This window comes from Chiroxiphia lanceolata, chromosome 9 (assembly GCF_009829145.1).
Source record: "Chiroxiphia lanceolata isolate bChiLan1 chromosome 9, bChiLan1.pri, whole genome shotgun sequence".
NCBI classification, from domain to species: domain Eukaryota; kingdom Metazoa; phylum Chordata; class Aves; order Passeriformes; family Pipridae; genus Chiroxiphia; species Chiroxiphia lanceolata.
The window spans coordinates 24,262,518-24,289,532 of NC_045645.1; the positions used below are offsets into that span (position 1 = coordinate 24,262,518).

General features: G+C 41.8%; 1 protein-coding gene across 2 annotated transcripts in view; it reads left to right on the plus strand.

Moving 5' to 3' along the window:
• Positions 1-27,015, plus strand: part of ATF6 (activating transcription factor 6) — a 77,431-nt gene that overhangs the window by 29,724 nt on the left and 20,692 nt on the right. The window contains exon 14 of one of the 2 annotated variants that reach the window (XM_032696410.1): positions 2,769-2,883. In XM_032696410.1, the coding sequence (XP_032552301.1) occupies positions 2,769-2,883 (115 nt within the window). The remainder of the gene's footprint in view (positions 1-2,768; positions 2,884-27,015) is intronic. The other variant, XM_032696411.1, reaches the window with a different exon arrangement.

The window sequence follows — 27,015 nt, forward strand, 5'->3', positions numbered from 1 at the left end:
TGACTGTCCTGGAGCTGCTAAGAACATAGAACAGATTTCCAGTTCCTCCCAGAGCCATCAGCTATTTGGTGCTCCATGAAGTCATAGAATCACAGAGTAGTTGTAAAGAACCTTTGAAGATCTCTAGTCCAATCTCCAACTCAGAGTAGGTTTAACTTCAGGTTTACTGTATGTCTCTCTTAGAAGACATGGTCTCCATCTCTGTTGTAGTCTCCATCAGGAGTATTGCAGTTAGAGCCCCCTCAGCCTCCTCTTCTCTGAGCTGAACAAGCCCTGTTCCTTCTGTCTTCTGTCTCTCCTTGTGCATCTTGTGCTCCAGTCCCTGTCCATAATGCAGCCCACTATGCAGTTTCCCTCCAGATCCCTGCTGGCTCACATTCAGCTTCCCTGCGAGCACTACAGCTCCTTTTTGCAGCACTTGTGCCTCATCAGTTGGGAGTAAACTGCTGTTTATTTAGTTTGGTCATTGATATTACCCCTGTCAAGGTGTTTAATTTTTAATACCAGTGCTGTGACTGTAAATTGAGTGACCTTTGTCTTCTAGAACACCCTGCTTGGTGACCTGAATCCATGGACAGGAGGACATTAGCAGTATCTAGATTTATCTTTGTAGCACTGATTATCATGCTGGTCCTGGATTCCAAAAGAAATTTTATTAATTGAAAAAATTGCAGAGAAATCAAAGCAGGGGATGAAGACAAAAATTAAGATGATTTCAAAAGAAATCATCAAAACCCCTCATCTGTTTATCAAGCTTCCTTCAAAGGTGGTTTTGTTGAAGGCTTCTGCAAGTGTGTATTTTAAGGCTTTCGGTATTAAACTCTCTAGTTATTTTCTTGTTTCTAAGTTTTTCACTATTGAAATTATGGTTGTTGATGCATAAAGCCCTGTGTCCACAGTCTCATTCTTTCTCAAAACAAACCTATGTGCAACAGTGCCCTTCAAACTTTTAAAACAAGAAAGACTCATTTATCTCCCAGGCTCAGCACCACTGTTTTGGATGTACATTTAATATGATGCTTTCTTGTAATATGTGAAGGTGTTACTGAAACAACTGATATTTTTGCACCTGTTTTTGGCTCTGAAGTTCCTCCCTTCCTTTCATGGAGAGGTCCATTGCAATTACCCATGGGTGTTCAAAGGTAGATGCAATGTAATGCCTGTAATCCCCCGGTATCACTTGGAATCTGGGACTAGTGTTAGATTTGTTCCATGACCAGGAGAGCTTTGTAAAGGCCCAGCGGTTTCCAAGTGCTTTGGAACAGTTTTCTCCCATGCCTGGGTTTAGAGTTATAAAAGGCCGGTTTTTGGGTCTAGCTGCATCTTCTGGAGTGTGGGCGAGCAAACGGATCTGTGGGGCCCGTTTCAGCTTTCAGGATGTGTTGTGCTGAGCAACACGTGGGCGTGATGCCTTTTATCACAGTACAACTTCAATGCTGAATCTCAGGGGTGGCTTGGTGGGCCTACGTGTTTTCATGAATGAGTAATCAAGCTCAAATTAGCTCCAGTCTTTGTTTCCTGTGTGTGAAGGATGTGATCTGATTCCTTGCTTGCATAGTTCTGCAGAAGAGGATATGTAGTGTAGAGCTGCCTGCTCTTGATCCCCCAGGACTTACACCCCCAATCCTGTTAAAGGGCAACTGGCCTGGCAGCTGCAGTCCTTCAGCTGCAGCAGGACTATGTTAACAGTAGAAGAGAAGATAATGAGAGTCTGCTATTACTGCTGCTTGAGAAAATCACTTGATGATAGATTTGTGCCTTGTTTTGGGTGCATGGTCATATTTTAGAAACACATCAAAATAGTCTAAATTAACCACCATAGTTTAAAACCTGGGTCAGCAGAAGACAGCTTGGGAGGGGAGGGATAGTCTGATCAGTGTCCTTGCCACAAACACTGCAAACACACAGTGTGCTATTAAGATAAAATGACTGGTTGAATGTCCAGATAATGGTTTGTGTAAGTATAGCCTTCCAATTTGTTTAAATATGTTATTTTGGAATGGGATTGGGGAAATATACACGATAGCAGTATGTGCCAGGAATTTCTCACCTTTCCAAGATAAACAGTGGATAAGTACCGTGATTGTAGGACTTGCCAGTATTTTTGCTTAGAGTGGTTTAGGGCATCTTTTCCTTGTGTCTGATATATGTAAGATCAGAACTGTGGATAAGATAAGCCAGAATTATGCAAATATCTTATTTTTGCTCCACTGTCTGAATTGAAAATCAAGAGGTAATCTTTGAGTTGACCAAGGACACGGGGAAAAAAATTAAAAGGTGGGTGAGAGAAAAAGTGGAGTTGTCATTTGACAGTAAATTAAAAGCTCTGTTTATGCTTAACTTTGCACTTCTTTCAATTTCAGTGGTTTGGATTATTATCAGTAAAAGAAAATAATTAAATGTTTTGATATTTCAGAAGGACATTACATTCTAAAATTTATTTTCAGAAGTCATCACAATTTTTCAGACACTTCAGGTTGAAACTTTTTTTTTTCTGTTGAGCTAGCAGACGGGTTTTTGCCAGCCTCAGAACCATGAATAAAAACAAGCCTGGAAAACCTTCCTAAAGTAAGACCTTCAAAGCACCTTGAACTTTCAGAAAGTACCCAGTAGTTTCACTGTCTTCACCTGTGTTTAATGTTCCTCATGCTTCTCTCAATGGATGAAGAGCTGCCATTCCTTGGAAAAGCAGGTCTTTTAAAGTCATTGTCTCACTGAAGTTAACTTTCTTGTCGAAAATAATTACTTTTCCCCCTTCTTTATTTCAGCAGGAACTCAGGGAATGAGCTGCAAGTGTATTATGCCTCTCCAAGGAGCTATCAAGACTTCTTTGAAGCGATTCGCCGAAGGGAAGATACTTTCTACGTGGTGTCATTCCGCAGAGTAAGTGTAGTGGTTGTGTAACACTGGCCTCTTATTTGTGTCCACAAAATGTGACTTGGTCAAGGTTGAAGCTAAATTTCTTTCTTCTGAAATGATGCTTCTGTATACCATGTGCATGGCCAGATCATGGTAAAATATGCTCGTCACAGTTGGAAATGCGAAGAGCTTTGCAGAAAACGTCATAGTGCTGGGGCAAGACAGCACAACATGGCATGAACCCTGTGGTTAAACACACATTATAGCTATTTAATAGGTGTATAAACCTTTTGTGCTTCTTCTCGGTATAGGAATAAATGTACCCTGTGCACAAATTATTTCTGTTAGCTTAACACAGTATTGTTTCTATCTTCCCCTAGAACTTTTGCATTTGCAGTTTTATGTGTCACATCTTGCAGCTGTACAGGTGCAACAGCACAATTTTTCTGCTGTTTTGTGATTTGTAAGTTGAGACAGATGAGCAGTTCTGCTGTCTGTGCTTCGATACAGCATAGACTTGTGCTGCAGCTTTGTCAGGCACGTCCTCACATCTGCAGTGCAGTTAGTGGCAGTAAAAGGTGTTATAAAATGTAATTCCAGGTGTTTGATGACACTTTGTGAACTGCAGACCCCACTGGTGTTGAAGCCAGGACAGCTGCAGTAGTAAGAAGCTGCTTAGGATGTGGTGATGGAAATGATCAAGGCAAACAGTGGTTGAAACACCAACCTGGGGTTGGAGGAGTTTATTCCCTCCTTTTTGCAAGGGTCTTGATGAGCCATTAGATAATGTATATAATGCACATTTGTCCTGGGACTGAACCTGGGGTCTTGGCTTGCTGAGCCTCCTGCCCTGCCATTTTGCAGCTGGGGTGTTAGATGAGCACTGTTATATGCATGTTCACACTCAGCCATGGTCCCCCCGGGGCCCTGCAAATCTCCATTTCCTTGTCTTAGGAGTGTTCTGAGAGGGGTCCCAAGGTAGTGGGGGACCAGCAGTGGCCACGACAACAGCTCATCCAGCTATAACCTGTTCTGTGTAAGAGCACACAGATAAGCCTGAGTAGTTTTAGCAGTTTCTGTGTTGTCATAACTTTACCAATCTGTAGATGCCATGGGTACACAGATCATACAGCCCCGTTCCACCTGGTACATGGTAACTTTTTTAATTTGTGAGATGCATGTCTTTAGAAAAGGTTCAGGCAAAATAAAACTAGCGGTGCTCTTATTAGGATTAGGGCTTTATGCTGAGTAGAAATGTGAGGTTAGTTTCCAGTCTTGGGATTACTGGGTTGTGTCACAAGGCTGGAATTTTGTTATTAAATGCTTGGCATGTTCTCCTGTTCTTTCAGCTAGCAACACAAATATAGCCAGCACCAGGCTCCTCATATCCTGAGGATGAGGAGAAGGGAGTAGAGAATAGAAGTTTTTCTGGAAACTCAGAACAAAAAGCTGAATAGTGTTTGTCTAGGTCTGCATTTTGGGGCCATTGCTCCAGTCCACCTGAATGCATGTGCTTGTACATAGGTCCTGTTTATGCTGTCGGGTTAATGACCTGGAAGTTGTCAGCTCTCATTTCAACTTGCAGAGCTGTCCTTGAAAACAGTGTGTCTTGTGCCACAGAATCTCCACAGCTTGGCTCTGCTCTACTGCAGGGAGAGATGCAGAGACTTTTTAAACCCAGCTATGAAGTTTATTTGGTAGCAAAGCTGTTGGTATTTCTGTTTTATGAATGAAATGTCCTCAAATCAGAGGCAGTTTTATGCATTACCTCATTTATTATCTTAACGGGGCAAACCTGATCTGGTGCCCTGAGGCACTTTTAAATGACTTGCTTGGATTCTTTTGTGAGTGCAGAAGAAAGGACTCCTGCACAGCCCGAGGGGTGCCATCAGCAGGGCCCCAGCAAGGGAGGTGCCCTTTCACCTCCTCCTGAGGACTGCTGACTTCATTTTCTTTGGACCACAATTCCCTTTTCACTGATGATTAGGAGCTGAGTGGGGACTGATTTCCTCCTCAGTTCACTTGTGTTGCTTTCTCTTGTCCAACTTAGGAACCAAGGCCTGGAGATGATAGGTTTTGTTCCTTCTCTGGCTGTTTGCCATGCAGACACTCCCAAATAGTTAATAAGCAGCCAAATAACGTAACAAAAGAACAAGAATCATCCAGTTAAAAGTTCCAGGGAGTGGATGGTTCTGGTATTGGTGATTGTCCTGCTCTGAGTGGGAGGTGGGACTATGGATGTCCGGAGATCCCTTCCACCTGATGTCACTGGATCCTCTTTCCATGTGTTTTCTGCTCTGTGTGTAGCACCACATAACCTAGCATTTCTCCTGGATGCATGTGCTGAATTGCAACAGATTTGTTTTATGTGTTCTCACTTGCACTACAGGATCTGTGCTCTGAGTTCCTTGGATTTTCTAGAAAATGGCATTTGCTAGGGCTACCCGAGCCTCTCATATGGTAGGACTCAGCCAGGACTTCTGAAGGTGCAAGGTTGGAGAGCAAAGCTCTTATGCACTGTGTCTTCTTCTGGCAGTGCTTAGTACCTGTAAGACTGAGTTTTCCCATGATCTCATAAATTTTATTTTCTTTCCTTGCCTTGGAAGGCTTGCAGGTATGCATATTTACAGTTGAAGTTTGTGTGGGATTTCTTTTTCTTTTTTAAGGAGGAGAGAGGAAAATAAAATAGTATTTGGATCAGCTGAATCCATACAAGAAGCAGGGCTTTCACTTTGGGAATCTAGAGAAATTAATTTTCTGCTATTGCCAGGGGAATCTCTAATGTAATTTTTAAACAAGAAGAAATATGCCATTAACAGTGACTAAAGAATTGTTGAACTGAAGCAGTGCTGTCTCCCAGCTCTGCCAGGCATCAGCAGCCAACATCCCTCGTAGGCAAGGCTCTTCACCATTTCTTTTTTCAGATAGTAGCTTGGTCATTTTAAGTTTTTTCTTGCTACTTAACTTTTAGGAAGCCATGGTTTTCAGGAGTCATTTAGCGTTGCAGGGCACTCTGCTCTCCCCAAGTGCTCCAGCACTCCAAAGGGATGTCTTTGCACTGTGCCTCTAAGTTGCACTGGTTTGGCTTGTCTTTGGGAGCACGTCCAGAACTGGGAGGTCTGTGCAGTAGGTGCTGAGAACAAGTTGCCTGGTTCTGTGCAAAGACTGCAGCAGTTTGAGCTCTGCTGGAACACATTGGAGTCTCCAGTGGGTGTTGAACCTTCCTTTCATTTCTCCCAAGTCTCAGAGGCAGAACAGAGAGCCTGTTGCTCCGCCAACACCTTTGATTTCTGCCCTGTAAGGTCTGTGATAGCAAGTCTGCTTGATCTGTTACAAACAAACCCCCAGTGGAGCACGGATACAAAACCCAAGTTAGCTGATCCGAGGTGCTCTGTCCGCAGGGAATAGACACCTGGCTGCTGCTGCAGCTCTCTGTAAGCCTGGCACCCACACAGCTCCCTCCCAGAGCTCACATCTGCTTTGCCACAGAGTATTCAGGCCTTGAGGTTGTTTCTAGAATTACCTGAATAGCTAGTTTAATTTGAAAAGTAATTAAGTAAATCATTGGAGAAAACAAATCCCTTCCAATTTAGTTTGGCCTGTAGTGCTGCTTGGGATCATTCCATTCTTGTGTGGTTGGGATCAGAGTTCCCACAACTTGGAGTGATTAACCAGTTGATTTCCCCATCCTGGAAGGTTCAGTCAGTGACCCTTTGATGACATGGCTGCAGGGCTTATTTAGGGACAGTGACATTTTTTAGGGTAAGAATGTAATTACTGTTCTTAAGGAAAGCATGGTTTAAAGTTTGATTCACTTGGGAAATTCAGAGGACTAGTGGCATTTCCTCTTGCTACTTTATCTATTTCAGAGCACAAATGTCTCCTGATATCAAAGTTTGCCACTTGCATTTAATGCAGTGCATCTACAGTATCTTACAGTACATTGCAGTAAAAAGTAGATATTAAAAGGTGTTTCTGGTTATTATTTGTTAGAGTGAGAGTGATGGGACCCTATGGAAATCAATGGCAAAGCCTTTACCAACTCCAGTAGGACCAGAATTTCACTTGGTAAATATCTGCTTCAAGTGCCACAAACCATAGACCTTCAGGGAAACCTCTTATTATGAATGTGAATTTCTGGTCCTGCAAACCAACATCTGCAGTGAGCATTTAAGGGTTTCTCAAGTTCTGCAAACAATTTTTCACTGAAGTGATTAAGCCAAATTTAAATCAGAACTTCTGTTCTTTCTTTGTGTGCTGGGAATAAAAATGTCTAGATTGTGTTGTGCTTCTGTTGGTAATAAGCCTGTTCTGTGCTAATTGTATTTGGGATGATATAATTGTATTTGGAATGATATATTACTTTCAGGAAGCAAAAGATTATAAAGCCTGGCTTTGACATGCTTGTGTAACAGTAGGTTGCTGTGCTGCACACACTTCTGGCAATAATAATTTGAATGAGACAGAGAGCACGAGACAGGTTTCAATTCGCTGCACTCCTGATGCCATCTACATCCTGCAGGCAAAAGTGCTGGATAAGAAGTTGGCTTAAGATGATGCTTTATAGCCAGAAATTCAGTTCTAACATATACTTTGCTCCTACTTTGTTGTACTTGACAATGGGTGGTTTTTACTGAACACGAAGTTTTCTGCTGTTGACTTTGTTTGCGGATTTCTGTGGACTGGGGTGTGTAATTTGGTCTTTCATTCAGATAAAATGCCCTGATTAGACTCACACAGTCCTGCTGCTCCTAAAGATATAGCAGCTATTTTATATGTTTTCAACTGCTGCAAGTTAATATGCAGATTTTTGAAATATTTTACAAACTCCCCTTTCTCCTGGGGAGCCTGACCTTAGCTATTGAGAGGAAAAAAAGTTACTTTATCCCAGGATCCTAGGGTTTTAAGATCTTGTCCTATATTGTATACAGATGCTGAGAATAATATGTGTTGAAAGAACTGAGGCTCGGGGCATGGTATCCATGATAAAATTGCCTGTCCTTTTCAAAGCAGAGGTCACCCTTTAGCCTGTCTTCTCTGTGAGGCCAACTCTTGCCTCTCTGGGAAAATCTGAGAAAGCAAACAGTGTGTGTGATTGTGCTTTAGCATGCCCTGAAGCTCAGTGAGCCAGCTTCTGTCAAATTACGGCTTCATTTGACTTTCAAATTTGAAAATCCATTATGAAAACCTCCTGTTGCCCTCTAAGTGTCGATAGTGAAAATGAAGTCTGGCCTGCTGCATTCTTTGTTACAAATTCCCTATTTTTTGGCTAAACCGTGGATTCTCTCTGTGTCAGAGAGATTTTTCTCCACCCAAATCCCTGATGTCTGTATGAAAACAGTGAAGGAGTTTTGGTTTTGGTCTTTCTCAAACTGTCATCCTTTCTGGTGTGGAAGGGGAGCGATGACTTTCAAGGGGACTCAGAGGTGGTGAGGAGAAGGGTTCTCTGTGGTCTTCTGGTTACTCAGCTGGAGAAGATGTAGCTTTTGGTAGCATCTTGGAGCTTAGTGTAAAAACCTCCAGAGAGAAATGTAACAGTCTAAAATTAAGTCTAAAAGTGTATATCGGTCTTTAGAGTGCAAATGGCCTTACCTCAATCCTGAGATTCTCAAAATACTCGTGGATGAGAAAAACACAACTGCAAGTTTAAAACAAGTTAATTTAGGTTTACAGCTAAAGGGCCAGCAATTCCTTAAAAAGTGTTTCTATCAATACCTTTTAGTATTTTCCAGCAAAACCTATGAACGTGTCATTATTTGTCACTGTAAGGACATGCTTTTGGGAGGGAAGCAGCGAAGGGCTGTCTGTGTGTGATGTAGGGAGTGAACAGACTGAGCACAGGAGGACGAGAAGGAGCCAGGCAGTGAGACACCTTGGATGTGTAGGAGTGGAACCCAAAAAGGAGCAGCCAGCAAGTACCAGCTGCAGTGTAGCATCTGCAGGGCAGGAGCCTGGCTCAGCCAGATACAAGCAGTGGTTAGGAGGGACCAGAACAAGAATGCAAAAAGCATTCTTCTCTGCCTCCCTCTGAGAAGGGAGGTAATGCCTGTCACGTCAAGTGGGGTTTTGTTTCCCTTGGATATGTCTGTTCTGTTCCTACCTCCTACTTGGAGAGCTACTCCAAGGTATCTTGGAAGCAAAGTCTTTGTCACTCTGATTTTTATCTCATTGAGTCCCTTTGAACCCCACTGTCCTCCAGATAAAATTGAGAATGAATGTAGTGTTGAGGATGGATGTATAAGCAGAGACAGAAAAGTCACTTGAATATGTCTGGCATGGAGCAAAAGATGCTTTTGGGTTTTGTGTGTATAGTCTTGATTCCTTTGTCTTCTGTATGGTTGTTGGAACTTCATGAATCATATTAATGCCGTCACTGAACTTCTTTCAGCCTTAGATGTCCCAGACCTAACTAATACTTTGTTATTTTTAAACTAGTGTTTGGAAGGACAACATACACTGCAGATAATTATAGTGAAAATAAAACATACTGCAAAAAATGTCTCCAAAACCCAAAGTGGTTGCAGACAGACGTGACCAGTAATAGTATACATGTATTTAAAATGTGCTGCATGCTTACAGACAAAGAGTTGTGGGCAAGAAGTAGAGAAGGATTGTTGGTTTTGGAAAACCTCTGTAAAAGACCCACTGCTTATGAAATTGGTGTGGACATAGGCTAGAGAAGTATGGGAAGTATGGAAGATATGATTATAAAGTGGGCATTGTGTCAGTAAAGGAAGTGACAGCAGTATCTCACTTAATAAGAGTACAGAAGAGACAATTGCTGACAGCAAAGTGAGCAGGAACACAACTTTATCCACAAACAAGTAATGTGCATTCAGTTAGAGCAGACAGTGGAAATACAGCCCTGAAGTAGTTCCCTTCCTTCAGGAAATAACCCAAGTTCAATAATGCATTAATAACACTTTAATTATGCCAGATAATAGTGCATCTCTCTTTAGCGATAGCATGATATTCATGGAAGAAAAGTTTGCTCAGATTATTCTGAACATTTCCCATAAGGGAATGATGGGCTCTTGCTTGATCTGATCTGTAGCAGTATTTAATGATGGGATCGATGCTGACTGAGCCTTAACTGTATAAAGACAGAAATTATACCTTTCAGTTCTGGAACTGCAGTAGCCAGTAAGGAATTGATTTGCATTTGGTAGGAATGAGCTGCATGAAAACAAATGACCTTCATGATATTTGATTTGCCTTGAATGATAGTATACACAGAGAGCACTTTGAAATACTGCTGCTTGCTTTCTCAGTTGCACTTCACACTTTCACAGCTTCAGAAGTAAAATGTGAAGAAATGAGATGTTTTTGGTTTCATTAGGTAGTGGTTTTGCCCACAATAGAAATCCTACCTTTTAGCAAATGTTAATCATTATAGTATTACATTTGAGACCATTATTTAAAATCTTAGGCACACTTTTAGAGTTAATTCTGGTCAGATTGAGTTATTTGCTTCCAGTTTGAATTAATCCTTTTACCAGATTTTTAGCTGGCCAGCACACAAAGCTTTTTTTATGGAGTAAGAGCCCAGGTGTTATTATGAGTGTGTGCAGATTATCATCTCCTCCCACTGGACCGAACAGAACACTTGTGGCTTCCAGGTTTTATTTTTAAATCACTTACACTCCTAAGACAAGAAGTGTGATAAAATTAACGGTACATTTTATCTTTTAGCTGGCTTTGAATCTTGTAACTGGCTTTAAAACTGCGTGAAAGTGGAACATAAAACTTGTTTTCTGGGACTCCTGGTTGCTTGTGGCCTATCTACTGGGCTGGCTAATGGAAAGGCAGAGTAGCAGCTGCAGAGATTCACTGGCTTCTCATAAAGGGCTGAGAAATGTTAGGAGACACTTGGGCATGTAAATCTCCTCTCTATGAATACTAGAAAGCAGTAAGGCCTTTTTCTCAGAATACAGTTTTTATTTCTTCTCTGTGTTTTATCACTGTATTGGGATGGGTCTGCTGCAGAACTGTATGGCTATATGCTCTTTTAGAGAATCCTATATAGGTGTGTTCTACCTGTGTCCATAGCAGCTTCTCACCACTTAATTATTTTAAAATATACTTCCATACCAGCTCCCAGTAGGGTGAACCTCTGTTTCTGATAGTGGAAGTAGAGATACGGGTCTGAGAATGAGCTCACTGTGCTTCATGCCTGTTCTGGCTTGTTCCTCACCGTGTACTTGGATAAACTCCAGTTTTGCCAGCATAGTTGATAGAAACTGTCCAGCTTTGGGGTAGTGATTAAGAATCTGGAATATCATGAGCTAAGCGGAGGGATCTTTCACTTTGGAAACCACTGTTCAGGAAATCCTCCTTGTGTTTTGATTGCAAATGCTAAAGTGTGCATGTGAATAATTCTGGCATTTGAAAATACTTCTGTCAAGGCAAGGCAAAGCTGCACAACTCTCAAACAGCATGTGCACCCTGAGGGTGCAGGGTAGAAATGGCCTGTCTGTTAAATCCCACGGGCCACTGCCCTTGGAGTTGAGTTGGCAAAGTGCCACGAAGCATTGCATTGCATCAGTGACTATTACTGTTCCTTGGTTTTCTTGACTGTCTGACGTCTGACACCTCAGAGGTGTTATATCCAATATGAGGAAAGTGGTCCAAGTTGTGCTCAGAGAGCTTACTGTGTGCGAGGAAGGTACACAGACCTTCTGCTCTTGATCTAAGTCCTACCAGGCTCCTGTGTCTTAAGCAATGCTCTTCTCTGAGACTCTAGAAGTGGACATTCCCAAGCTGTTTCTCAGTGTGGAGATTCCTGGGTTGAGTCACTTGTTAGCATCTGGGAGGCCCCTTTTTAATCTCCTTTCTAGGAAACCATCATGGAGCTCTTCTCTTTTCTCAGAACAGTCCTGAGCACTCGGACCTGGAGTTTTTCATCAGGATCAGGAACTCAGTAGGTAATCACTGGGAAGGGGATTACTGGAAAATGAGACTGAAAAGGAACCATTTTGCTGTCTCAGATAGTCTGGGACCAGCATCTCTGGAAGGACATCTCCTTAACATCAGGGAAATAACACTGTGGGTTTCTCTTTGTTTTTGCTAACCCATCTGTTTGGTATTTGCTAACCAGCTGTAAGCTGTAACTCTCCAGCAGGCAGCAGAGGTGCTGCATACAATCTAGGCATGAAGTTTCCTATCTTCTCAGTTTCCAAAGTGCCAGCATAGAGAAACGTGTACAAAAATGAAACAGGACATAAACATGCTGTCATTTGGAGAAAAGGGACAGATGCAGCAGTTTTCTGGGTGTAAAATTTTAACAAAAGCAGTTAACTGCAGCTCTAGGAGAATAAGAAAGTGTAAAGAGCTACATTTACACAAGCAGAAAGAAACTCTTTAGATTCGTGCTAAACACAGGTGTGGTACTACAAATGCTAAGAAAAAAAGGGTGTGAAGCCACCTGAGTAAACTGCAATGTCGTGACAGGGTATTTCCATTTCAGTGTAGAGTTGGCTAGTGTGGGTTTGGTATGGCAGCCCAGGAAGAGGATATTACCCACAGCATGTGACTTGTCAAAAGGATGTAACAAATGCGTGTAAAAGTGTGTATGTACTTCAGTCTCATTATCTTGCACGTGTGTCTGCAATCAGGAGAGTACAGCTGCAAACCTTGCCAGAGAGAACAACCTGATGTTCTTTAAGTTCCTAAATAGTTAGCATCTAATTCCCTACAGCACTCCCTTCCCTCCTCTGCTCTCCTGGCAGTTATAACCATCACCGTCCTGCAGAGCAGAACGTCTTTACGTGGATCAAAACTGGCAGTCCTTATGACTTATATAGTCTCTCCAAATCTCGGTGGCTGATTTAAGATTTTACCTGTTTGCTTGTAGAAGTCACTTCCAGTACCTTAATTCACATAGGAAAATAGACATCTAAGAACAAGACTGGTGTGGATTAAAAGAAGGAAAATAAACCCAGAACCCTGTACCTTGGCAGTAGCACCTTCTGTCTGATTCTGTTACAGGTCACTTCTATCTGCTTGCGGTGCTTTTTTTGTTTGAAAATATCCTGACAAAGCCTTGATGCAGCTGCTTTGGCCTGTATAAAGTTACAGTGTTGAATCTGACCCATCAAATGATGTGTCGCTGTGCTCCTTGTCTGCATTTTCCTCCCAGTAAAGGCATGTGCAGTTGTTACAGGGCTGTGTGTGCTTACAAACAGATTTCTGTGGGATCAGAGGGAGAGGGGGAAATGATTTGGAGCTCAGGGACTGCCTGGAGTTCATGTTGCCTTTGTGCAGGTCAGGGGTAGCTCTGCAGAGCAAGGAGAGGTTCAGAGGGCAAGAGGGAATGAAAATGAAAGGAAGCACATCCACCAGGATGAAGTAGCCTCAGGCTCTTGCTCTTCTGTAAACCTACACATTGAGGACCTGATATTTTCATTGATGAATTCGGGTAATAAATAGTGACTACACATGGCTAATGGCAAGCTGATTGACCCTCCAGCTGTGTTGGAGGAGAGGATTAGGATTAGAGCCTTCAGGGCATCTGATATTTTACAGAAATTGTGGTGAGTCCAGAATGTTATTTTTTTTTTTTTGATAGAATTAAAACCAGTACAGTAGCAAGAAAAGATGGGAGGGCTCATATGGGAGCATAGTTTGGGTGATTAAAAAAGTTCCCATGCAACTGATGCTATCCACAGAGTAAAATCCGTTCTTTTGCCATATTATTTTTACCCTCAGTGTCTAAGAGTACACTGATGTACTTACTCATGTAAAAACTTCCATGCATCATTCTTCACATCTTTATTCTAGGATTAGAATTCCAACAGAACCTTTCTTTGACCTGAAAGTCCTCTGTATTTTGAAATAATAAAGCTGGAAGCTCCAGTGGCTTGGTGAAATGTTGTCAATGAGGCATTTCATTTTTAAAACTCATATTTATGAAAACAGAGCTTCTGCGGTTCTCTGATATGGTTGCAGGATGTTTGCAGAAAATGTTGAAATCAGCTTGAGACTTCTTGTTTCATAAGCAAAATACACATAATTAGAATACTTGGAGGCAAAAGCATTTATTGTATTTCTAGATGTTAGTGGCACATGTCAAGTGAGAAGTGCACAGATAAAGGCAGAGAACTGCACCCATTCATTACTGGTTGGTTTCACCAGCACCATCTCCCGGTACACCAGAGTTTCTAAATAATCTTTAATGAAAAGGATTTTGTAAAAATCCACTAACAGTCTTCTGCAGTACTGCCATTTTGGTTTTTACTTGCTAACAATTGCAAGATTCTGAATCCTCACAGAATCACAGGAGTGTTTGTTAGAGGGACCTCTGCAGGGCTCTAGTCCAAAGCAGGACCATTGTCAGCACTAGATCAGATCAGCTGTGGCTTGGTCTAGCTGAGTCTTGGGACATTCCAAGGATTGGGAGACCCTGTACCTCTGTGGTGACCCACAGCAAGGCTGCACTGCCAGGTAGGGGAAGAATCCAAATGTCCCAGTCCACCACACATTGCTGGGGCACCTTGGCACATCATCCAGCACTGCAGAGTTTGGCTCCATTGTCTCTCTAACTCCCTTCTGGTGGTCGTAGGTTGCTCCTGGATTGGCCCCCTTGTCTCCTCTTCAGCAGACTGAACCAGCCCAGCTCCCTTCAGCTCTCTTCACAGACCACGTGCCCCTGACCATCTTGGTAGCCTCTGCTGGCCTCTTTCCAGTTTCCCCACATCCATCTTTGCCCAGGAGAAGAGAAGGGAACCCAAAACTTTGCATGCTATTCTAGTTATGTGTCACCAATGCTGGAAGGAGGTGACAAAATTTCCTCAGTGGCCTGGTCACACTCCCCAAATTTGGCTTAGGTTTGCTTAATTTGTGGTGTTCCTCTAATACTTACGGTTTTCTTCCTTAACTTCTTTGCATCTGGGTTTTGTTCTTAAATCATTTCACAGATTACTGTTGCTGCTTTATGGAATACCAGGCACCACAAATTCTCAAGCACCACATGTGAGGCTCCTTCTCTGCTTAATGGGGGCAGAAAAGCTCTCCTCAATTTTTCCCGCCTATCCCAAACACCTACCATTGCATGGACTGAATTTCCTTCCGGCGGTGCCTCTCCTTCCGTAGCTTTTAAAGGCAGCCTAGACAACTCTGTCAGACAGCTAAAGCTGGAAAAAATTAATCTCACCCTAAGTGGGGAGATGAAAGGCTTCTATTTGCTGGAGCTGTTATGTTTAAATGTGGTTGAGCACTGGCAAGTACTGATAGAAGAAAACATATTGCTCTCCAGGATGAGAGACAGGCCCAGCCTGAGAGCTGTAGCCTGATGTGTCTTTTGAGTAGCATGCAAGCAAGCATCTCTCTACATTTTTATCTTCCCAAAGACGACCTTTCACTCTCTTTAATCTAATCTGGTGCCTGTGGTCTTGCTAACTCAATTGCCATTGCAGACAGGCACTCACATGCACAGTCATGAGATGGACAAGGAGTGTTCTTGCACCAGTTTATATCCCTTTATCATTTATCAGTCAGGCTTCAGACCAGGATCCAAGTAATCTATTGTCACAAGAGAAGGCTTTTTCTAAGGAAACTGCAGTTTTGATCACAATAAGTGCATACTGCTTTGCCTCCATCACAGTGCTGTAAGTTTTGGGGCTTATATGAGTTCCCACAGCACTGTAGTACTCTCACAGTGTTCAAAATTGGATGATTTTTTTTCTCTTCCCTAGATATGTGAGCAGATTCCAGCGTTTTTTACGGGTGAAGACCAGTGAGTCATTTAAATGGTTTACCACCACCAGAAGGGAGGGTTGCTGTGGTCCAAGTTGGGTCCTTGGTTGTGCATACTCTTGTCAGATCCCTCCTTGAACCATTTTATTGTGTCGGTGGGAAAACAGCCCGAAGAGTTCAGAGGACTCTCAGGAGAGTCTGACAATTGCCAGAGGCTGGCAAAGAAGGTGCCAGGGCTGAGGGAAGGAGAAGGAACCCTCCTGTTTCAGGTGGCCACCTGTAGGCTATGCCCAGCCATTCTGAAGTGCACTTAATGTAGGTTGGGGGTGATTAAGGAAGAATCCTCAACATCAGGCATCCAAGATCCTTTTTGCTACCAAATGTGAGTTAATCATATTCCTTATCTATGCTTCTAAGACCATTTTCCATCAGATTGTTTTCTTGTTTTGGCTTAAGGGGTTTTTTTAGGGAAAAATGTTAAATGTTTATAGTCCTTTTTCCCTCATAAAATGAAGTCTGTTTCTAAAATGGATTTACGTGTTCCTCAGCAGCACTAGAAATTCAAACAGAGCAGACGTTTGGCAAAAAAAACTGGACGCAGAATTAAGATTTAGAAGTGAAACTTAGCTACGAATATGGAGAAGGAAGTTCATCAGGATGGGGTAAATACGAGTTCTGCAAAGCAGCAGGCAAAAAAATGAAAGGAAACTTCATCTTCATACTCTCTTAACTGAGATTATTAGTAACAGAGGCAATAACTTCTTTAACATTATTATACTGAATATCTCTTTAATTAGAAGAAACTATTAATAGTTGATGAATCCTTAGCCATACAGATGTCCTGGGTTCTGCAGAATGAGAAACATCTTTCCAATAATCATCTATAATGGAATACACATTGCACAGATTAAAACACTGCTGTCAAATTTGGATTCGGCCCGCTGCATCTTGATATTAAAATCTTGTAGTCTGTGAACGGACATTTTGGGAAAAACAGAAGGCAGCTTGGATTTGGAGCCCCAGCCACGGCCTGAGGGTGCCAGACCACCGTCCAGCCTTCGGCAGCCCAGCAACTTTGCCTGTCCCTGCTGCCAAGGTGTACAGAGACCCACCCAGGTCTGAGCTGAAGTCATTGCAGAGCTCTGGGTAAATCTGGGGCACTCAGGCAAAGATGCAACCCCACTGCTGACTGAGAAGAGTATTTATTTCCATGTTATCTGGTTGTGTTTCTTTCCTTATCTCTCAAGTTGCTTTATTCTTTGTGTTGGCTGGTTGTGGAAATGGTATTTATATGAAGGTAGGCCTTTATTCAACATTGACATAGTGTGGAAGGAAGGGGAAACCATTTTCTGTAATGAAATCAGAGGAGGGGAAAATGGCAGATCAGTAGAGAAGGAAGAGCACCCATTTCTTTAGGCTCCATAGGAAGGTGATTTTATAGCCACTTTACCCAGCAGGTACTGACAATGCAAAGGAGACCTAAATTTTTAAAACCAGGTCAAAGCAGTTTGCTGAAAGTACTGCTTGTATTTATATAACAACATAACATTTATATTTTCTTCCTGTGACCTAAAACATCATTTATTGGCACTGCTTGAGAGGTGATTACCTCCATCTCAGTGAAGAGGAATTCACCTCATAGAGGTTAAGAGATATATTCAGCTATCTTGAACATATCAGACTAAAGGATGGAGGGCAGGAGGAGATCCCCAGAAACTTAACTCAGGGTCAGTTGCCTTTTCCAAGAAGTTGAGGAATAACAAACATTTCTAACACAGACTTTCCACTCCTCTGATGTATGTCTGTGTAACTGATTCAACTTCCACAATTAGGAAAAATTTGTTGCTAATTTCCTGTACATCTGCTGTGCTCTCAGAAGCAGCATCTCTCTGGGTGCAGATGAAAATCAAACTGCCACTGTCTGCTCTTGGGCAGTGCCATGGTTTAACCCCATCCAGTAACTAAGTACCACACAGCCCTTTGCTCACCCCTTGTCTCCCCACCGGTGGGGAGGAGAAGTAGGAAAGAGAAGTAAACCTTGTTGGTTGAGATATGAACAGTTTAATATTTGAAATAAAAGAAATATGATGATAAAAATAGTAATAATTGTAATGAAAAGGGGAGAGAGAGAGGGGGGAAACACGTGATGTAGAGTATAATTGCTCACCACCTGCTGACCAATGCCCAGCCTGTCCCTGAGCAGCGATCGGTGGTTCTTGGCCAACTCTGCACAGTTTATGTACTGAACACGACATCCTGTGGTATGGAATATCCCTTTGGCTAGTTCAGGTCAGCCATGCAGGCTCCCAGTTCTTGTGCACCTGCCCGCTGGCAGAGTATGGGAAACTGAAAAGGGCTTGATTTAGGGTAAGCACTACTTAGCAACAGCCAAAATATCGGTGTGTTGTCCACATTATTCTTATACAGATTGGAAACAGAGCACTGTACCAGCTACTAAGAAGAAAATTAACTCTATCCCAACTGAAACCAGGACAGGCAGGCAAGAACAAACAGCAGCAAGATGGGAGAATAGAGAGGAGCACCCTGAGTTTGGCTCTCACTAATTTTGGCCTTGAATTTAATTCAGACTATTACTTTATTCTCTCCTGTCATTAGCCTTGCTTTCAGTTTATTTGTTTACTCTCCCCAGTGAATATATTGCCAGCAAGTTGGCAACAGTTACAGATCAGTGGATGAATCAGAAAAAGGAGAAAGTCACAGTGGCTGTGAGATGTAAGCTGCAGTTGTGCTTTTATTCTCTCAAAGCAGATCTAAATCCAGTACCTGATGTCCTGGCTGCAAAGGTCATGTATGTTTTTTGCAGACAGTAAAATATGTTTTAAGATAAATCCCATGCTAGGCATTTGAGTAAAGAATGCATCTGTTCACATTAAGTATTTGGGCTAATGAACAGTTTGATCTCATTGTGCAGTATGATGGATGATGATTTTCAAATTACCAGCTTCTGTAAAATGGAGTTTTGCAGTCTGGTAGTATTTTTATCCAAAACTTTAAATGTATGTGCACCTGTGCACCAGTAATAAATATAATTGTTCTTTGCATGGGAACATGTTTTGGATCCACTTAATGAAAGGTGCCCTTCAGACTAAATCCTGCATCATGTGTCCAAATTCTGACTGTTTGGCTCTTTGGCTGAGCTGTCCAAGATGATGAGTCCGATGCACCGACAACTGCAGGTGATTTACTTCTTGGCTTGCAGCTGTCTTAGGTAGTGGGGATTGAATGAGAGATTTAAACAAATTATTTCTGTTGCTGCAGAAGGCAAGAAGACAGTAATTTCATACCATGGCTGGATCTTATGCCAGATGTGTTTACAGGATTGAACACACTGGGATCAAATCGATTTAAATGAGTTTGAAGTCTTGACTCAACAGTTGTTTCTGTTTAGGATTTTAAAGTTCTCTTGTGTTCCCAACTACCTGCATGTGTGGGCATTTTTGCTCTGCAAGAAAGGATACTTTCTTCAGCTTTGAAATAAAATCGTTCTGCTAGGAGCACATTCAGTCACAGACTGTATGACCTTTCACGGACTTGTGTAGCTGTTCCTAAATGTTTCTCGTGTGGATGTAGCCCTGATTGCTATCAACATCTTTCTCAAACCGTCTTTTCATGAGAGGTTAAGGTAGTGAGACGGGGCAAAGGTAAGCTAGAAATATAATCTTGACAGATTTCTGGATTTGAGACCAGGTCCTCATGGGTCTTGGAAATGCTGGTTAGAGGAGCCCTCAGGTCCAGCCTCCTGTGTGAAGGAAGGCTGTTGCTGACACTGCGTGAGGTTGGCTGTGGCATTGTCACTGTGGCTCTGAAGACCTCAGAGTATGGAGATCTCACCACAAAGTGAGATCAAAGTGTTCTAGTGCTTCACTGTCCTTTGAACTCAGTTGGAAGAGAAAGCAGAGGACAGCTGTATTAGCAAATGGGTTTTGAACCGCAGTGTTATGTTGATCCAGCATTTGGAGAAAGCCTGGCATAAATTTATTTTTACCCATCCAGCTTCTCTTTTATGGGGAATCTGATCTAGAGAGAACACGTTCCACTGTAAGAAGAATGCCCATGAAACTTCATCACTTTTGTGCCCTGGTTGCTCTGTGCTGGTCTGACAGGGCTGTAAAAGGCAGAACAGCAGAAAAAAAAAGGTGTTCGCTTGTAATAACATTCCCCAATTTGGTTTGTGTTGTATGTGCTCTTTTGGGGCAGAGTCTCCAGCTGGACAGTAATTCTGGGAATCCAGGATTTGTCTTCTGTAGAAGACCTGAGGTCTTGCAGGCAAATATAGAAACTTTGGGTTAATGTTTTGTGAGAAGCAAAGAATCTGGATTATATCCTTTTTGGTTTTACTGGACCATATTCACATGCCCTACCTAAATTACATGTTTTTGCAATTACAGATTGCAGTTGCAAAACTAATAGCCTGCAGATGCTACGCAAAGCCAGAGCTCTGCTGCAGTGAATTAGAGAAGGAGGGGAATTTCTTTTTATGGGTAGTAGTAATAAAACAATTAATTCCTTTTGGGTCTTACAACTTTGCAAAATCTGCAAAGATAATTGACAGACTCAGCTTGGAGTTACAGATGAACATGCATTTCTGTGTTTATGTAGCCCCTGGGAAGGACAGAAAATGGCAGAGAAACATAATTTTCAAATAATTTGGAGCAAACTTTTTTTAATTTTATGATGGTGTTTTTATTGAAAGACCCTTTAGAAGAAAATCTGATCATTATCAAACATAATAGGAGGAACTTTTTCACCAGTACAAGCTGGGATTTTTTTTCCTTCACAGAGGCTCCGAACTGAGTTAGCTATTCACATAGACATACCTTTTCCAGTTTGTTTTGAAACTCAGCTAATTTCACAAGTAAAACACACACACAAATTTTCAAAGCATTTTCAAGTCCTTAAAAACCTTCCTATATGATTTTAACCAAAACATTTTACTTAAACATAGAATTCTGTTCCTCACATCCTCTTACTTCGCGTTTAGGAATTTTTTTTTAATCTACTGCCAAACCAAAATTACATCATAGCAAATGCATGCATTGTTCTTTACTGTCAGGCCGGCAAAGCAGTCCTGCAGACGGGCTTAATTGGCTGGATTTCTGTCCAGTCTCTGTCTTGTGCCCTCCTTGTTCACATGGCCTTTCTTTTTCTTTCCTATACAAATCAAAAAAGGCAAAACTACAAGGAAGTTTATGATAGAAATAAAGTCCTAATCGGGTGCCTTCACCTCGTCCTCCCTTGCATTGAAACTGTCTTTGCTGTGCCTCAGTAACATATGCATGTGCAAGCTTCTGTAACTGTAATTTCCTGGAGCATTCCTTATCCACTGGGGAAGGATGATGGTGTTTCATGCCTTTTATTTACGATGTGTTGCAAGTCAAAAGTGATATTCAAAAAGCTTGGACAGAAATGAGTCAGGTTCATCTTGGGTAATTCCAGAATGAGGGATTTGCAGAGGAATGGGGAGCTTGAGAAGACCTGGTAATTTTGCAGCTCTCGTGTCACTTTGTTAACAGGATGTTTCAGCTGGAGAGGTGGTTGTTGGTCCTGTCTTCTGGAAGTGTGCTTGTGTTCCAGTTCCTGAAGGGAGACAGGGTACCTTCTCAGAGGCCACTGGGTAGAGTGTACTGTTTGGTTAATAGATACTAGTTAACAGCATATTTCAGCGTTACCTTGAGGCATAACTTGCATTTTGAATAAAGGGATTGTAAACCGGGAAAATTGTAAATTTTAAACCTCAGAAAAACTGAGGAGTATAACAACATTTTCCACCTTTATGTGGCATCTGCTTTACAGCTGCCTTTTGTGCACCTGTATAACACTTTGCATTATAATCTGTTGTGTATTAGAAAGCTGTTTTGGTCTTTTCAAACCTTGGTGGTGTCATGAGGTACTCTTGCGTTTTTATTCTTACTTTCTCCATTATAACCTTCATCTTCTGCCTTGAGGGAACTGAGTAACATAACAAATGAAACAAAGGGTAGCAGATTCATCTTGGAGGATGTGGGGTCAAACCAAGGAAAGGAATTCATACAATAGAAGTAGACTTGTGAAACTTCTTGCCAGAATGCATTATAGATGCTCTAAATTCACATGTATTCAGGGGAGGACTGGGAAAGTTCATGGAAGAGAACTCTATTAAATATACAGAATGCTAAATATACAGAAGTCACATCTTTGTTAGAAAATCTGTAGAACTGTAACTGAAAAGTGGCTGGAAGACAAGTGGGGGAAAGTGTCATATCTTTAGACAGTGCTTGTTTCCATCTTAGCAAGATAAATTGGCTTTCCTTGGAGTCAGAGGAGGACAGCATCAGCTCCCAGGAAGAAGCAGGAGTGCCCAGCCCAGGACAGGCAGGAAGAGGAAATCAGCAGCAACTACAGCAGCAGTAAAGCTTAATTTGCCTCTAGTCACTGTGAAGGAGGGACCTCTGCTTTTAGCCTGGAGAGATTTTTTTTTTTGTTCTAAAGTACAGTCGTATGATGGCTGTTGTTATATTTGGGATCTTTTGGAACTTAAGAGCTACCAGAGAGATGATCTGAATAAATGTCTAAGCCTGAGACACTTGCAGTCCATTTAAAAATCTAAACTAGTCACTTTAATCTCACCTCTGCTTTTTAGGTTCCTTCTAACCTCTAAGGAAATGTAACAAAAATTCAATCCCAAAGGAAAAGGAACAAAAAGTAGTTCTTGCTTTACTGATGTTTGCTGTCGCCATTTGTGAACTGCAGGGACACAGTTCCCAGCAGGTCTTTGCATCCTTAGTAGTCTCCATAACCTTTTTAGTTCTTAATCCAGGAGAGGTCCTTTGCTGCTGATTCTCCTTTACACTGAGAAAACAATCCAAAACTGAGCCCTGCTCAGCATCAGTGCTGCTATTGCAGCAGAGAGTGGAGGAAACTCCTCCAAAGGAAGCTTGTGACAGAGTGAATTTTCCATTCTTCTGAGGTCTCTGGGATTTTCACAAGGTTCTCTGACTCACAGCGAGGTGCTTTCCAGTTAGTTTAGTTTTGGAGCCCGGACCATATCACATCTGGCAGTAGCACAGTTTACAATAAAAGGCACTAAAGACTTCTTCATTAAAAGGTCTCTCACATGGGAACTAAACTGGATAGCAACTCCCTCTTCTGCAGGGAGAATGAGCAGAAAGTGTTCCAGAGTGCAGTTAGGTGTTATTTATAAAAATTTGTCTGAGAATGGCAGAAAGGTGTAGTCTTACACTACAGGACATTGTATTGAATGTGGGATTTAGGTATTTCTGGTAAAATACTTAAATAAAAAGCATATCTCATCACTTCATTGCTGTGTGCAAAGTATAGGCTGTAAAAACCACCTGTGCACAGAAACACTGGTATTGGAACAGCATCAGGGTGAAAAGGAACACTTTTGGCAAAAGTAAAAGCACTATTCTCACCACTTTTTGGAGGTTTCTTGTTATGGGACAATCTTCCCCTCCTGCCCCATCCCTCAAAACAGGCTTAAAACATATAAAAGTAATTAAATTCTATGATTAGGAGTTGGGAGTTGAATGCTCAAGTACAGACTCTCTTCTTTAAGTATGCTGCAAAATCAAAGTATGTAGAACTGGTACACTTTCAAATTAAGTTAAATGGTTATTGTGAAACCCAAAGTAGTAAAGCTACTGGAGCCTCCCAGGGTGGGCTGTCAAGAGCTGGTGCAGAGAGGCTGAGACCTTGTGAAATTTATTGTGGGTTTTCTGCGGATTCCTTGCTGTCGTTATCCAATCTTTGACCTGCTCCCATACTCATCTTTGCCTGTCATGGATTCCCTGTAAGGATCCATGATGAGGTGAGTAAATCTGCTTGGATTTATAAGGTCTACCTTAAAAAAACCAACCAAACAAAAAAACCCCACACATCAACTTTAAAAACAAGACAAAGTTCATGGTATAATGAGAAGTGTGGTGGCTCTGAGTCACAGTTTATGTAGAGGTGTTAACTGGTTTCCTCTCTTTTTTCTGCTCCTAAAACCATCCCCATGCTTTTCAGATATAAGGGTCAGACTGAAATGGTTTCAGAGGCACCCTCCCCTCCCCTCTGCTGTTTCTGCACCGTTTAATATCCACTGATAATGAAGGCAATGTTGCAGCAACTTCTGGCATTTTCAGATGGACCAGTGTTGTATCCAGTGTGGTGTAACCTCAGGACACCATATGGTTGCTATCACCCAAACAAATCAATAGTGAAATTATACAGCTATTTCCTCTACAGATTTGTAAACTTTCATACACATCCTCTTCGAACTGACAGAGGAAACCAGAAACAGATACTCCAAGGCCAGATTCCCCTTTACACCCTGATCTGTGCTGTGTGCATTGCAATTTCTCTTCCCTGGAGAACAGCCTCCTTTTGTGTCTGGCTGCTGAAGTCCAGTTCTGGCTGTCCTGAGAATGAAGTTCCACCTTCAGGGGTACCACTTTCCAGTTAGGAGCCGTGTGCCAAAGGCTGTGGTGCTGCTCAGGGCAGGGTCGGTGGCCTGTGTAGGAGGTCAGGACAGACACATCACATCTCTGGCAACAATTACTTTGAAATTTTTAAAAAGTGTAAGACCTGTGGTTTATGAAAGATCTGTCAGCCGAGGGGTTTAAAAAGTCTAGCTCCTCAGAGGATCTGTGTTCTTGAATCAGTCTCTGAAGTGGCATGCAACTTTTTGGGCCTGGGAAAGCACATTTTTGTTTCACATTCTTTATATGGCCGAAAACATGCCTCTGTAAAAGGTCCAGTGTCATCTCATTGACTTGAAAGCCCTGAAGATGTTCAGAAAAAATAGGTTTGAAAGACAGTACACGGATTTGATGCACAATTTTTTTTATTATCAAAAAAAGCACTTGATTTCTATCTACTTCATCTTGAGGTCACTAGATGTGGTCAGGTGGTTAACAGATAAGCTGTTAGGCTGTCAGGAGGTGTTGAACACTACTAGAAGTACTGCTGTTAAAGAAAAATGGTACCCCCAAGAGCTTTGGGAAGCTGCCAGCACTTCAGTGGGATGTGGGAAGCTCCTCAGCCTGTATTGGCAGTGGTTGTAATGTGGTCCCAGAATCACAGCATGAAGATTCAGGCTGGAAGAGATTGAGGCATGATTCCCTGGGAGACCTCTTAGTCATAAACAGAGATGAAAAATGCCCAGCTACAGTGTTTGTTTACTGTAAGAAGTCCTGTGAAGCTGCTGGACAGGGTGCCCTTTGGCATGCAGAGGCGCCTGGCTATCTGCCCCCTCTGCTCTGGCAATGCCTTTGTTGGTTGCAATATTCTAGCACGTAGCTGGTCTCCAAGGCAATGGTAAAGATCAAATCTCCTCGTCAAGGCAATTGCAAGAACACCACATTAAAGTTTTCCTTTGGTATTTTACTCCAGTCTCCTTGGAGCTTTTATTCCTGTAAAGGAACAAAAGTCACTTGTTTTCACAAAGGTTGTCCTTAGTTGGTCAGAGATGGATCTCTTAACAAAGACCAGGGCTCATTTGGACCTCTTCACCAAGTCTCTGTGCAAAGTGAGGTAGGGGCTGTCTTACAGGAGTGGACATTCTTGGCTTCCACATGGATCACATCTGTACTTTGCAGGGTACATGCTCCAAACCACTGGGAAGGTCAGGCTTGGTTTGCCCTGCCCCATAGCATGACAAGCAGTGTTCACACTGGCAGATGTGATAAATGCACTGTAACAAAGGACATCTAAATCAAGTTACATTAATTATTTTCTGGTCTTTCAATGCTTTTGCTCAAGACCTTAGAAAAGGCTTTTGAAAAATACTTATCCATACCTAAGCACAATAACTAAGAAGGTAAGAAAAATCTATGGGAATTGATTTGACAGATAGTAACCTCTGGGATAGGAGGAAAGACAGCTCATGCTGAGAGTGCAGAGCCTTGCAGGGCTGGAAATCTGTTCCTTTGTGTCCTGTGTCACTTGGGTATCCCTCAAATGCATGCACATTCACTCTAAACATTCCCCATAGCTCTGGTAATATTTTCCTCCATCATAGTCATACTGTGAGGATTAATTCCTTCAGGTTTCTTTGAAATGGAGGAGGAGCTCAGCAGATTGCCTGCAGGGAGGTACAGTAGTGCTCCCAGAGAGATGCCTGTAGCTGAGGGGACATGCATTGCAAAAGCCAAACCCAGCAATATTGCCAATTCTATTAATTTAAAAGCCAGGAGTCCAGCTTATGAAGTGATGATAGTTTAAGAAACAAAATGAAATCAAAAAGATCCATGAACAGCATGTTTTTCTCTATTTAATGCAACTTCATTGTATGCAGTGGTGATGTTTTATGTCCTTTAACTATGAGTTAGAAACAATTTTTTTGGTTTTTAAATGAAAGTTAAAATGCCTGCATATTTTCGTGTATCTATGTAGGAGGGACTTTAAGTACCAAACCACATGTCATGAGGGTCAGGCTGAAGCTACAGGAGCAGCCTGTATATTCTGGCACAGTAGAACAGGATTTCCATTGCCTTTTGCCTCTGGGGGTTAGAGATACATGAGGCTCCAAAGCTTAATCCCTGTTAGAGCCCTGATAACACTGATCTTATATGTAAGAAGCCTCAGAATCCTTATTGCAGTTCCATGTGTTGGTGAGTCCAGAAGCTGATCAGCAGGCATTGAATTAGCCAGCAGAGTAAAGATTCAGTCAGGAAATTCATTCTGTAGGGGTGCCTAATTTCTAAGTGTTTACAGCTCTGATTAACTATATTCTAATAATATTCCTGGATGTTTTGTGGTGGCAAAGACTTAATAGATGTGATTACTAATCAGAAATTTAGCAAGTAACATCTTCATAATTTATCCCCAGGAAAAAATGTGCTTCAGTATTCCAACTTCTTAAATTAAGGTAATGTATTTGTGGCTGGATTTTTAGTTTCTATGTCTGTATTTATCTATTTGTCCATCTCATCTGGCTTCAGTATCACTGAACTGTAGAGATGATCAAAAGCAAAATGAGAATGCTGAAGCAGGGGTCTCATTTGAAATATTGTCTTTCCAGACTGATATTTTTCCAGTCATTCTGCCAGAAGTCTCCATCATCTATTTAAATTGTTGTCTAAGTGCAACTCTTGGCCCAAGTCAAGGCCATCTGTTGTTGGGTAATAGCTGTGATTTATTCTGCCTCTGGTTGACGCTCATGCTCCTGGGCCAGATGCTGACTTGCAAAATTTGCTTTTATTAATTTTCAGTTTTATGCCATGTGTTAATATCACAAATACCATTTTAATTTTAGATTTTTTTTGTCTAGTGTTTAAAATTAGGGATGAGTAACAGTATCACGCCCCTCTCTGGAATGCAATTCAGCATATTTGAGAACAGGATAGACCATTTTAGAAATACATTCAAACAACATTTCTAAATGTCTGCTTTCTTCAGTAATCTCTATACTCATTTCTGTTGCATATAAATAATTAGGTATTGCTTTCAAATAAAAGT